This window comes from Desmodus rotundus, chromosome X (assembly GCF_022682495.2).
Source record: "Desmodus rotundus isolate HL8 chromosome X, HLdesRot8A.1, whole genome shotgun sequence".
NCBI classification, from domain to species: Eukaryota; Metazoa; Chordata; class Mammalia; order Chiroptera; family Phyllostomidae; genus Desmodus; species Desmodus rotundus.
In genome coordinates, this window is record NC_071400.1 from 93097210 (window position 1) to 93110995 (window position 13786).

The 13786-nt window shown below is 40.7% G+C and overlaps 1 protein-coding gene and 1 non-coding gene across 2 annotated transcripts in view; both read right to left on the reverse strand.

Annotated features, from left to right (window-relative positions):
• Nucleotides 1-521: 521 nt before the first annotated feature.
• TXLNG (taxilin gamma) overlaps nucleotides 522-13786 on the reverse strand; it is a 47334-nt gene continuing 34069 nt past the window's right edge. The window contains exons 7-10 of the mRNA XM_024569805.4: nucleotides 12942-13016; nucleotides 6740-6832; nucleotides 4706-4801; nucleotides 522-3501 (exon numbers count right to left, since the gene is read on the reverse strand). Of these exons, the coding sequence (XP_024425573.2) occupies nucleotides 3169-3501; nucleotides 4706-4801; nucleotides 6740-6832; nucleotides 12942-13016 (597 nt within the window). The 3' untranslated portion in view covers nucleotides 522-3168. The remainder of the gene's footprint in view (nucleotides 3502-4705; nucleotides 4802-6739; nucleotides 6833-12941; nucleotides 13017-13786) is intronic.
• LOC112313428 (small nucleolar RNA SNORA38) lies at nucleotides 13489-13619 on the reverse strand. Its single transcript, XR_002975699.1, has one exon. It is a non-coding gene; the product is annotated as a small nucleolar RNA SNORA38 (small nucleolar RNA).

A 13786-nucleotide genomic window follows, 5' to 3' on the forward strand; every position in this document is an offset into this window, starting at 1 on the left:
ATTAATTTTTAAAAGGTGGTTTAGATAGAAATAGAAACAAAAAATGTGTGACAAAGACCTTCTGTGGCCCACTAAGTCAAAAACACTGCATCTGCCCTGGCTGGTGTGGCTCAGTGGACTGAGCACTGGCCTGCGAACCAAAGGATCCCAGAACAGGTTTGATTCCCAGTCTAGGGCACATGTCTGGGTTGTGGGCCAGGTCCAAGGGCAGGGGCACCTGAGAGGCAAGCACACACTTAACGTTTCTCTCCCTCCCTTCCCCTCTCTAAAAATAAATTTTTTAAATCTTAAAAAAAAATAAAATACTATACACCTGACTTAAAGAGAAAATTTGATGTTACTTTTGCTTGTCATAAGATCTTTCCTACATGCCTGTGTGTATAACATACATATACCTATGTATACTTGCTCTCCTTTTAAAGTCTGAGAAATCAACTACCTATAACTGTCTCTGGACTTCACTGTTACATACTGTTACATAATTAAGGCCATGTGGGTAACAAAAGAATACACAGAAGCTGTTAAATTTATCATACATATTTACTTAATCTACAGAATTGAGTAGATAAAATCAGATTCACATTAGTGAAAAATCTACAAAATGTCTTTGAAAAGCAAAACAAGACTGCCTCTTAACAATTCGTATCCTCATGAAAGACGTGGGCTGTAAAAATAAAGCAGTGTGTTTAGCACAAACTAGAAGATTATCTGCATTTTTTCACAGTTATTTCCATCTACAGTCTGAAAGAGGTAGATTTTTCTGCAACACCTGAGAATTGAATTGTGATAACCAGGTGTAGTAAAGGCAGTTGCACACATAACTAAAAATACTGGTCTCAAGACCAAGAAATGTACTCCTACAAGTCTGAGGATGAAATGGTCCCTTATCCAAGAACCAGGTTTTCTCTACTGCCACTATAAATAATACATATCAAGATTCCATGATGGTGCAACAAATGCAATTGAAGTGAATTTGACATTTAAACCTTTTCTGGACCAGCCTAGTAGCACTACAGTGTTCTAGAATATGGTAGGTACAACAGCGTGCTACAAAGCCACAACACAGAGCCAGTGAGGTGATTCCTTTAGGAGGATGTCCTTCTCAGGGTGCCATTTGTTTTTATTCACAGGATAATGGGAGGATAGATTCTGAAAGGACACCAAATGCATCCCAGACAGAATCCATACCCTTTAAACACCATGGTAGCATCTAGCTAAAAATATGAGGAAGCCAAAAGCAGCAGGCCAAGTACTGTAATCACATTGCTTTATAAAAGCCCTTGAAATTAGGCAACAGGTCCAAGACTTACAATCTCCCACACAGACAAGGACCACAGTGAGACGTGGTAGGCTACACAAATGGCTTAAAACATTAAGAGCTGTACATCCAGCAGAATTCTTGTGAAATGTGATCATTAGTACTAATTTTAAAGTAGATATTTCTGATACATAAACCTTCATTTCCTCTCTGGGAAGTGAGTCCAGTATTTCGTTTAGAAGCCAAAGGGGGGTGATTTTATAAGATGCTTTTGTTGGGGAGGGTATGTTTGTTTCTGCTTGACGGAGTGATTATGACAGAGTGATTAGATGATCATCTTTGTGGATTTTTCTCCACTGTCCGGCCCGTTGATTAACATGACTGATGGTGGAAGCTTAGATATAATCCTCCACTCCAGGAGCTGTTTCCTATCTACTGGACAATTTTCGATTCTTTCAACCCAGTTTAGGCCATGAATGGGATAAGATTTTACAAATAAAACTTTAATAAAGAGAAAACCCTTTTTAACTGGACAGAACAGTGTTTATTCAGTCCAGTAAGCAATTTAGGAAGTGTCAATTTGATAGTTTTGCTCAGTGGAATGTGCTAGTAACATCAGTTGTAGTGGGGCCTTTCTGTTTCATAAATATTTCAATGCAAATTATACCAGGGGCAAAAATCAAAACTTGTCATTGCAGCTTGATTAATCATTTGCATAACTTAGCTACATTCGAACTGTAAAGAACAAAGGAAAATTAACCCAAAGGTGATGTGCTTAATTTCGAAAGTCCCCCCATTCCAAGTGTAGACATATTGGTAATACTGGTATTTTTTTTTCTTTAAAAGTAAAAAACAGAAAAGGTTGAGAAGCAGATGGAAAGCATGCATAATACATCTTGACTACCTAACTGTGCTAAGTTTTCCCAAAGTTCAAAAATGTCAGTTCTAATCTTTCTGTTTTGGAAATGAAATCAATTCCAGTTGGAATGGAGAACTTCCCTCATGGGGCTGTCCTAAAAGTTGACCACCAATTTCAAGTAGCCAGAAGAGACTTCTGCTTGGTGAAAGCCACATGTTAATTTACCCTCATTGCCTTAAAGGGCTGTCAGTGGCTGCTTTCTGTGGGAAGTGAGAATGTGCACCCAAATCCCAAATGAAAAACAGAGACCACCTACCCCACAGTGAGCATCCGGGTGGTCCAAATTTACCACGGGCTCTAACTAACCTGAAACCAAAGCAGTATGACTGTTGTTAGTTACATAAACATTAAGCCTGTTTGTCCAGTGCTCTGCCTGTATATACTACTTTGTTTACAAGATATCTTTATGTACACGTTGTGAAAACTTTTTGAGAAATTTCAGGTTTATGACCATCTCAATTTGTCAAGTGATATAAATATCAAAAAACTATTTTGAATCGAATATGCTACATTTGTTTCTGCCCCAACCCTAGAGGTTTTTTTTAACTTGGCATTTAAATGGGCTATTAGACAAAACTAATCATCTTGATGTTTTCTTTTTTTGATTAATATTGACTGGGGGTCCAAAATGTTTAAATGAATACTGCTTTCACATCAAGGAACCATCAGAACAAAGTTCTGCTGTAATGGTTGGCCCTGTCTTGAGTGAAATTCTAATCAGGATGATTCTATGCATGAAGCAGGGAAGAAAGGACAAGGCAATGACCACATGCATTCCAATGAAGGGAAACGAGGCAGATGTGCCATACAGCTGAGGAAAACTATTCAAAACTGCTAAGCAGCCTCCTGTACCACATAAGTCCAGTAGTTCTAAGAAAATACAGATATGGTAGAAAAAGTAAGAAAATTGTCACCACAAAACCAATAGTTACTACTAACAGAGAAAGTTATACACAAAATAGAGCTCTCAATACAGTGATCATACTTCCTATCAGTCCACTGACTCGATGGATGGCCCAGCGCCTGGAGACACGGCCTTGTGCACTACTGGCGTCTCCTTGGCTGCCTTGTGCGTCGCCTCCGCAGGAACCCTGGCAGCGCTGTGCCGGGCACTGTTCAGCTCCTTGGAAGAAGCCAGGGCTGCGCAGGGCTGTGTCACATGTGGTGCTAGATCTGCATCTGCCACCTTCCCTGAGACCTGCTCCTTCAGCACTTCCACCTTCTCGTTGAGCTCATTCCTCTCCGTCTGAAGAGCCCTGCACAGCTTCTCTAATCGTTCCAGTTTTATTTGAAAGGCCTTGTATTCTTTATCACGGACAGTTTTCTGTAGGAGAAAAAAAAAGTGGATGTATATAACCTCACTGAAGATAAATTGGTTTACTGGATACTAAAAAAAAAAAAAAAAAAATCAAGGATCTGAGCCACATTGGAAACTACTTGTTCAATCAACTCTTGAACATGTTCAGTTTCTTCCAACACCTCCTAACATTCTAGCTAGCTTCACTGCAGACGTATCTAGAAATACCACATGCTATTTTATAACACAAAATAATTCCAGGGTGACAAAATTAAATTCCCCTTGTCATGTTTCTTAAAAACAACTAAAATACACCTTTTAAAACATTTTGTATTTTTAAAATAAAAGGATATTCAAGACACTCATCACATATTCTAGTAGATAAACATTAAGGGCCTAATTGAAAACAGAAAAGGACTGATTTTTGCCTAGGTTTCTCTTCTACGAATTTTCAGATGAGAAGATCTAAGGTGTGAAACCTAATGTTTATAAATAATACATTTCAGCTTTAGAAGACTACCTTTTTTTTTTTTTTTTTGCCCTGACTGGTGTGGTTCAGTGGATTGAGTGCTGGCCTGTGAACCAAAGGGTCACTCGTTCGATTCCCAATCAGGGCACATGCCTGGGTTGCAGGCCAGGTGCCCAATACGGGGTACGCAAGAGCCAACCACACACTGATGTTTCTCTCCCTCTTTTTCTCTCTCCCTTCCCCTCTCTAAAAATAAAAAGGACACTGCCTTTTTGAAAAGACTAAGTTAGAGCAGGAAGTAAAGGCACCTGAGTTGTTCGTCTGTTCTCTCACTGGGAAAGCTAACCAGTGCTTCTCAAGGTGGGGGCCCTGGACCCACAGCATCAGCACCAACAAGAAAGGCAGGTTGTCTGACCCCACCCCAGGACCTAGGGAATCAAACTTGGAGTCAACCTAGCAGTACAGGTCTGTCTGAATGAGCTGGAGTTTGGTAAAAGCTGAAGTTTGAGAACACCACTAGACAAAAGCAAAATCTAGATGCTTTACATCTATCTGCATTACAAGCCTGAGCTAATTCACTGGGGCCCTACCCTGCACCTACAACAGCTTACTGCTAGGAAAGCCGACGCAGGTTCCGTTCAGCAATGCGCCTCGGGGCCCCTGGCTCTGGCTGGAGTCAACTATAGCACCATTGTCATATAGCACTAACTTCATGAGTCCCCATGACTAAGAACACACCCTAGTCACAGGAAACCACCTTACCTCTTCTGCCATTTGTAGAAGTGCTTTGTTATTGTTTTCCCATTTGGTACGCCATAGTATTGTTTCTTTTTCCAGTTTTTTAATTTTCTTTGTCATCTGTGAATCAACACAATTGCAAATTTAAACTGAAAGTTCCATTTCTTATGTCTACACCGTGTCCCACCACAAAAACATGTGAATGTCCCTCCCCACCCCCATCGTTGCACCTGCCTGGCCCAGCTGACAGCTGTGCCTGTCTACTGATAGCAGAGCTTATCTCAGAAGCTCCTAGGAACCAAAGCAAGGGTTTCATGTTATGAGAAAAACTGACCTCAATTTCTGAGGTAGTGGCAATGGAAGAAGCTGTCAGACACCATACTGAATGAACCCAGTTAAGATGGAGTGCATCTTTCATTCTGGGTGGGGAGAGCGAGAGAAGAGAGCCTCCTCTCCAAGCTGCACGAAAAAATGGCCATGTTCGTGAGTTTTATGTCTGAATTAAAGTAATTCATCCGATCTTGGAAGGGACAGCCCCCCCACTCAAAAAACAAGATTAAGAATTGATGCTCTACCATAATCTCTCAGGCCACATCAGTTTCAGAACTATAGGCAGCCTAATTTAGGAATACTCCAGTAACCAAGAAAAAGATAAAAGTAGTTAATCCTTAGCTTTGGTCATCCTCACAACTTCAGATTTTGCTAACAATAAAATGGGTCCAAAAATAAAAGCAATGTTCTTAACCCTATGTTATAAGACCCAGTTTCCAGAAATTCCGAACGAGATGCACCTGGGCTCATCAATGAGCCCTGTTTTCAAGATTCCCTTATGCAGTGTTGACTGTGCCCCAGCTCTGATCCCATGAAGCTACCACAAGGCCGAGTGGGACAGAGAGCGTGGAAGATCTGGGTTGAATGTTATCTGACAGAGATCTCCAGGCACTAGCAGAGAGCAATGTGTTCCAATCCAGAGGATTTTCCAGAAGGATCCCATCGTAAATTCTTCCACCTCAGCAGCACGCATGCAGTGGAGCCCGGCTAGGGTACTGCTAAGACTCCCCCGACTGGAGCCCAGCTGAAATGACTGGCAGGTGGAACTAATCTGATGCTCACTGAATTCTCGAGATTACTGGATCTAAAAATATCTGAAGGTGGTAATTTGAGCATGTAACATGGCTAAGCACTGCCTAAACTACTCTTCTTTATGAAGGGGAGTTATTTTGGTTATTTTTAATGAGGAAGGAACAGAAAGGTTAAATAACTCGTCCACGGTCACACGTTCTATGATGCAACAGGGACACGAACCCAGAGTAGGCACTCCCAAACACCGAGTAAGACCTACTAAGTCATGACTAACACCTACTAAATGCTTACAAGGTGCCAGGCCCTGCTATACTGCTCCCCCTCTCACCACCATTTTCTTAAAAAAGCCCTCATTTTACAGGGAATATGGCAGGTAAACTAAGGATGAATGGATGCAGGGATGGATGGATGGATGGATGGATGGATGGATAGATGGATATATTTTGGCTCTCAGCTTGATATCAAGGAAATCTTTCCTTGACATAGGAAAATGAAACAGAAGCCAAAGAAATGGTTTGGTTGAGGAAAAAAGAATTCAGTGGGAGTATAGTTAACAGAAAAAGAAATGGTAGAAACACCAGTATATACATATTAAGAAGCCAAAATATGGAATTACTGCTCTGGGTTTGAATGTCTTTAAATATTTAATCTCCAATGACACAGAGCCATGTGAAGGGGAGGTGGAGTGCAAATTACCTTAAATGAACAAAATGACACACAAAAAAGAAACCCCTTTATTTCTAACAAAAACTATGTAATAGAGGATTTCACTTCAATGCTCTTAAAGACAATTTTAAGAGCAGAGAGATCAGCAGCCTTGGGCACGCTGGGGGCCAAGTAACTGAACACGATGCCACTGGAGCACCAGAAAGGATGAAATTAAGACAGTACTGTCACAATGTGAGCTCATCCAAGTAGTAACCATGCTTAAATATGAATTCCCTTTTAAATAATACTCTAAAAATATGCAATTACCTTTTCCATTTCCTGCCGGAAGGTTGTAAACAGTTCGTTGCTTTTTGCCATCGTAGTCTGAAATTCCTCAAACTTATCCATATAAAGAGAAAGCTACAGAAAAAAGTATGAAATATTGTGAGTTCCAGGTGAACAATGTATAATCCCAAAGACTTTCAAACAGAACATGTTATGGTTAAATGTTACGTGTTATATAAGTGACAGAAATAAGAACAAATGCCAAAATTAGATGTGAATAAACCACTTTCAACAGGAAAGAGAACAAATGCACACCCCATCCCTGGACACCAGGCATAGATAGCTTAAGTTCTAATAACTCACTGAAATGCACTGAAACTTCGGAAATCTGTTGACTTAACCATATTTTTAGATGTAATGTTTAAAATGTAAAAATATTTACTAGCTTCATCCCACCCATTATTATAAAAACTGAAAGATATTGTATAGCTATAAATTTCATGAAACTAATCCTTTATGAAGTACTCCCCTCCCATCCACATATTTGAAAAACTGTCCTTGGAATAAGATCATTCTTTTACGATACCACCTGCATAGCCCTTAGCTTGATATCAAAGATATCTTTTTCCTTGACGTAGGCAGGGAAAATAACACAGAAGCCAAAGAACCGGTTTGGTTGAGGGAGAAAGAATTCAGTGGAAGTACAGTTAAGAGAAAAAAGCTAAAAGGCAGAAACACCAGTTTTTCTTTTAACTCCTACCCTCAAGGAATTTTTTATTCTATCTGGTAAAGTAATGCTAACCAACAAGCCAAGCAGAATATCAAACATGCAGTCACCTTTTTCTCTCCCCTAGGAATTCAGAAAAGGGGGCACGCAGTAGGGGTCAGAACAGAATAGTTAGGGGAAGTTTCATGTTGGTGAGGCCGGACCTAGGCCTCAAGGGTAGGCTGAATTACTTTAGACCACAAGGGAACCCTTGAGAGCCCACCTAATGTAATTACATTATTTTCAGGATAAGGAAAAAGGCCCAGAAGAACAGTGTTTTGCTCAAGACCACACAATACACATAAGAAAAGCAAGAGAATAAAAAATCACCACAGGCCAAGAAATAGCCTAAGTGATGCCTTTCCACTTTCAACAGTGCTGCATGAGGAATATTAAACAACTATGTGAACGGCATGGGGAGGAGGTAGGATGTGATATGACAGAACCAGCCCACCAGTTATCAGGTGGGATGGGCCATATGGGGAGCACTGAGAAGCAAGCTCTGCTGTATGTGGGAGGGAGAAGCTGACTGAAAGCAATGTTACCAGTGAGAAGCTAGACAGGAGAAGATAGCCAAAGCATGCTCACAGAAAAGTGATGGTGAGGACGAATGGAAATTTAGGGGCAAACTGAGAAGAATGCAGAGGATTTGTGAGCAGCCTGTCGAGGGGCACACACTGACTGTGCCTCTGGGGCTGCTGGCCTGAAGGGAGGAACAACAGAGCTCAGGCACAGTGAGGGAGTTCTGGCCCCTGAGGGAGGGTGCAAGTTAAGACAGTTTGGGCATGGCCCGCTTTTACTGAAGATGGCACATTTGGTAGACAGCCCCATCTGCGAGGCCAGTGCTGGCCCGCACTGGGTAGTCAGTGGCGACTGCATGGACTCCTGGGCTTATGTGGCTGGGTCACAAACAGTGGCTTTAGACACACGAAGACGACAAGACTGTCAACGAAGGCTGGAAACTGACATGGTAAGAGCACAGAATGTGACCAACTTCTGGGAATGACAGCCACATTTAGGGAGCTGGCAAAGGAAGAGGTGATAGAGCAAAGGAAACCAACTAATGATCAAATAACATGACCCAGGGTGACAGAGATCAGACAAGCAGAGTTGCACTGATTAACAGTACGACAATCAGAGCTGCCTGTGAGCGTGGGAGATGGACCCTCTGGTGCCCTGCCCCGGAGAGTGAGCAGTGCTACCCGCACTGAAGTCCATCTTCCATCTTCCGAACCCATGTATGAACTTTTTATAGCTTTTCTACATTGACTCTCTTCTCTGTTTGCATGGACAAGTAAGGTTAATAGGGCTAACAAGGTTCAAATTTCCAAGAAGCATTCCAGCACAACTGTAACTTATGGTGGAAAGTTCAAAAAACTTCTTAAATTTTCACTGAGTTACACTAGCTTTATTGGAAATGAGTATCACCACATTATAAAAAGTACTCAAAGACAAATACCACGCCAAGGAGGTGCTCATTAAAATCCAGGCCAATCTCAATGTATCCATGCATTTTAGAACTAAATTTAGAGTCTTTACATTAAAGAAACTGATTATATAATAAATTTTATAAATGAGTACTAATTTTTTCAAGAGAATGTAATCATTAACCGAAAACAGGGTGACTTACAGGTACAAACGTCTAATTTCGCCTGTTCATAAAGACATGGAAATTCTGCTGTCCCTTTTCTCTGAGGGAGAGGCAGCATCTGGTAACCTTACTGCACAAAGGCAACCACAGAGACACTGCATTAGGACAGCCTACAGGATCTGGATCAAGAAGTAGGGACACAACAAGCAAAGCCCAGGCCCAGATGGCTGCCCCGGTGAATTCTCCCTAACGTTGAAGTGACAATGCGGTTTCCTCTCAAAGTCTTCCAAACAATTAAATAAGAAGGAAGACTCTCAAACTCATTTTACAAGGCCAACATCATCCTGATACCAAAGCCAGATAAGTACACTACAACAAAATTACAGACCAATATCCCTAATGAACACACATGCAAAAATTCTCAACAAAACACTAGTAAACAGAATTCAAAAGCACACCAAAAGGAACACACACCAAAAGGATCATAGATCTCATAATCAAATGGCATTTATTCCTGGGGTGCAAAAATGGTTCAACATATACAAATCAATAAATGTGATTACCAACAGAGAATGAAAGACAAAAATCCTATGATCGACTTGATACAGAAATAGCATTTGACAAAATTCAACATCCATTCATGATAAAAACTCTCAACAAATTGGGCATACAAGGAAGATTCTTCAACAGAATAAAGGCCATATATGAAAGACCCACAGCTAACATCATACTTAACAGTAAAAGGCTCAAAGCTTTCCCTTTAAGATCAAGAGCAAGACAAGAGTACCCACTCTCATAACTTCTATTCCACACATTATTAGAATTCCTATTTAGAGCAATGAGGTAAGAAAAAGAAATAAAAGGCATCCAAATCATCTGTGCTGATCAAATGATCTTATGTTCAGAAATCTGAAAGACTCCACCCAAAACACTGTTAAAACAAATTCAGTAAAGTTTCAAGATACAAAAACATAAAATCAAAATAAGAAATCACTTGTGTTTCTATATACTAACACTAAAATATCTGAAAAATAAAGGACACAATCCTATTTATAATAGCTTCCAAAATGATAAAATACTTAGGAACAAATTTGACCAAAGAAAAAAAGGTTCTCTACACTGAAAACTGTAAGACACTGATAAGAGAAATTGAAGAAGACAAAAATAAGCAGTAAGGTATGTTCATGTGGCAGAAGAGTTAATGTTGTTAAAATGGCCATGCTACCTAACGCCATCTATATAGTCAATAGAATCCCTATCAGAATTTCAATCACATTTTTCACAGAAATTGAAAAAACCTGAAATCTGTATGAAACCACAGAAGAGCCCGAACAGACAAAGAAATCTGGAGAAAGAACAAAGCTGGGGGCTCTATGCTCCCGGATTTCAAACTATACCACAAAGCTGAAGTACGCAGAACAGTATGGTACTGGCATAAAAACAGACATTGATCAGTGGAACAGAACTGAGAGCTGAGAAATAAACCTACACAAATATGGTCAACTAATATGTGACAGGGGGCCAAGAACGCTCAATGGGGAAAGGGCCATTTCTTCAACAATGGTGCTGGGAAAATGAGTATCCACATGTGAAAAAATGAAATCAGACCCCTGTCTTACACCACTCACAAAAATTAACTTGAAATAGATTAAGGACATAAATATAAGACCTGCAGCTATAAAACTCCTAGAAGAAAACAGATAAAAAGCCCCCTGAAAGTGGTCTTGCTAATGATTTTTTGCATATGACACCAAAAGCACAAGCAACAAAACAAAAACCCACAAGTGGAACTATAAGGAAAAGCTGCACAGCCTGGTCTACTCTCCTCTGTACCTACCAACGAAGATCGGTGCCTCCCCCAAGTGGACACTGCTCATAGCCACATGCTTGGAAACTGCTAAAATAAAGATCGAGAATATATTCCAAGATCCTAAAAGCAGTAAGAAATGTACAATAAGAGAATTTCTAAAATGAAAAGGGAACCAACTGTATGAGAAAACATATTTGCCAATGATACCTCAGACAAGGATTTGATCTCCAAAACATATAAAGAACTCACATGACTCCACATCAGGAAGACAAACAACCCATTAAAAAATGGGCAAAGGACCTGAACAGACACATCTCCAAGGAGGACATACAGAGGGCCCAGAGACACATGAAAGGATGCTCAGCATCACTAGCCATCAGAGAGATGCAAATTATAACCACAGTGAGATACTACTTCACACTGGTCAGAGTGGCCATCGTAAACAAATCAACAAACAAGCTGGAGAGGATGTGGAGAAAAGGGCACCCTAGTGGACTGTTGGTGGGAATGCAGACTGGTGCGGCCACTGTGGAAAACAGTATGGAATTGCCTCAGAAAACTAAAAATGGAACTGCCTTTTGATCCAGCATTTCCGCTGCTGGGATTATACCCTAAGAACCCCGAAACACCAATCCAAAAGAACCCATGCACCCCAATGTTCATAGAAGCACAATTTACAATAGCCAAGTGCTGGAAGCAACCTTAGTGCCCAGCAGTGAGTGGATCAAAAACTATGGTACATTTGCTCGATGCAACACTACACAGCAGAGAGAAAGAAGGAGCTCCTACCCTTCTCGACAGCATGGATGGAACTGGAGAGCATTATGCTAAGTGAAATAAGCCAGGAGGTGAAAGACAAATACCCTATGATCTCACCTAGAAGTGGAACCTAATCAACAAAACAAACAAGCAAGCAAAATATAACCAGAGACACTGAAATTATGAACATACTGACAGTAACCAGAGGGGAGAGGGGAGGCGGGAGGCGGGAAGGGATAATGGGGGGGAAAAAGGGGGAAGGGTTTGTCAGGAACATGTATAAGGGACACATGGACAAAACCAAAGCGGGGTAGGATAGCGGGTGTGAGGTGGGGATGGCTGGGGTGGGGGGAGCGGTGGCAGGAAAATGGGGACAACTGTACTTGAACAACAATAAGAAATAAAAGAAATGTGGTGTGTATACAATGGAATATTAGCAATAGAGGGACATCTTCCATTTGTGACAGCATGGATGGACCTTTAAGGCATATGCTAAGTGAAATAAGTCAGAGCAAGACAATACTATACAATCTCACTTAGATGTATATGAAATGTAAAAAGTCAAGCTTATAGGAACAGGGTAAAACGCTGGTGGTCGGAGGTGAGGGGTGGGAAAATCGGGGAGATGTCAAAGGGCACAAACTTTGTTATGAGCAAGTTCCAGGGACGTAATGTATAGCAAGGTGACTCTAGTCAAAAATACCTTATCCTAGACTTACAAAAACAGGAGAGAAAAGCAGGGAGGACCCCCATTAAAAACACCACCCCACAGCTCTACCTGGGAATGGGGCTGTATGGTTCCAACAGGAAATTTTAAAATAGATTATGTTCTCAAAGTAAAAATTTCCAAAGACTTTAGGTTAACTTATGAAATTGCCATTTTGTACATGAAGAAGTAAAGTAACAGCAACTTCATGTGGTTCTACTTAAATACAAAGAAATAAAATTTGAAGATTTATTAGTTTTCTGCAGTTAGAAATTAGCTGACAGACACCCATGGGAACAGACTGAGAAAGTGAAGAAATACCTGGAATATTGGAAAGGGGACACTGCACATGGTGTCACCAATTGTCCCAGTCTGCCGGAGACCTAAGTGTTTTCTGGGACACGGCACTTTGCGTGCTAAAAGCAGGAAAGTCCTGGGGACACGGAGATGAGTTGGTCACCCTACATGAAGGGGGAAACTCCAAGAGGGACACATGATCTGCTCTCATTTCTGGGCAGGAACAGGCAAAAGCTTCTTAGGAGATTCAAGGTGCATATCAAGTGAACCACAGATTTTTCTTACAAATTCTACTATCCCCTGCTGTCAAGTTACCTGCTGTTTTAGTTGTACTTCTTGCTGTTTCATTTGTTCGTATTTGTGCCTCGATTCTGTTGCTTCTTTTAACAACTAGAAAACAGAAACATTTTGGCAAAATACTAATAGTAATTATAAATATGACTACAATGTCAAACAACCCGATAGCTAGGCCTAATTCTTCCACTCATTATTTTATCAAGAACCCTGAGTCTATGGGTGAAATGTTGTTACATCAAATGCCAGTTACCTATATCTTCGATCTGTCCCACTTGTTAACACTTAGGAATACAGGAATAATCTCACTGCTTAGAAAAAGTACTGCGGAGGCCTAATAATAAGTTTACAAAACTCAGGGCTAAATTGTGTTTTAGGTGAAAATAATTAGAAGTACATTATTAGGAGAAAACATAGCTAGGAATCTTGACATTATCTGGGTGCTTTAGAAAACCCCTCTACTCCACAGAAGCAAGATGAGGCAAAGTGAAAGGGAATGAAGCAAAGCAATGAAATCAGAGACCTGGTTTCTTTCTTTCTTTCTTTTTTTTTTTCCCCCCATTTTTTCTTTTGTGGGATGGTTGATCTTGAGCCTGCGGGGAACAAGCTGGCCCCAGACTTCTCCAAGTCCACATTCCTTTGCCTCCAATTCTTACGTGTCCAAAGACAGGGAACCACAGACACGCCTTCGTAGGAGGACAGAGACCTGGTTTCTGATCACTTTTTAAAAAGCAGGGGAGAGGGAGATGGCAGCTTTAATTTATGTACTTGGGCTTTCAAGAAAATTATATAGTGAAGTTGCATAACAGGCAGCTGTGGAATTCAGTCCCTGAAGTAAAATGTCACACAGTCCAAATAAGCCTTGA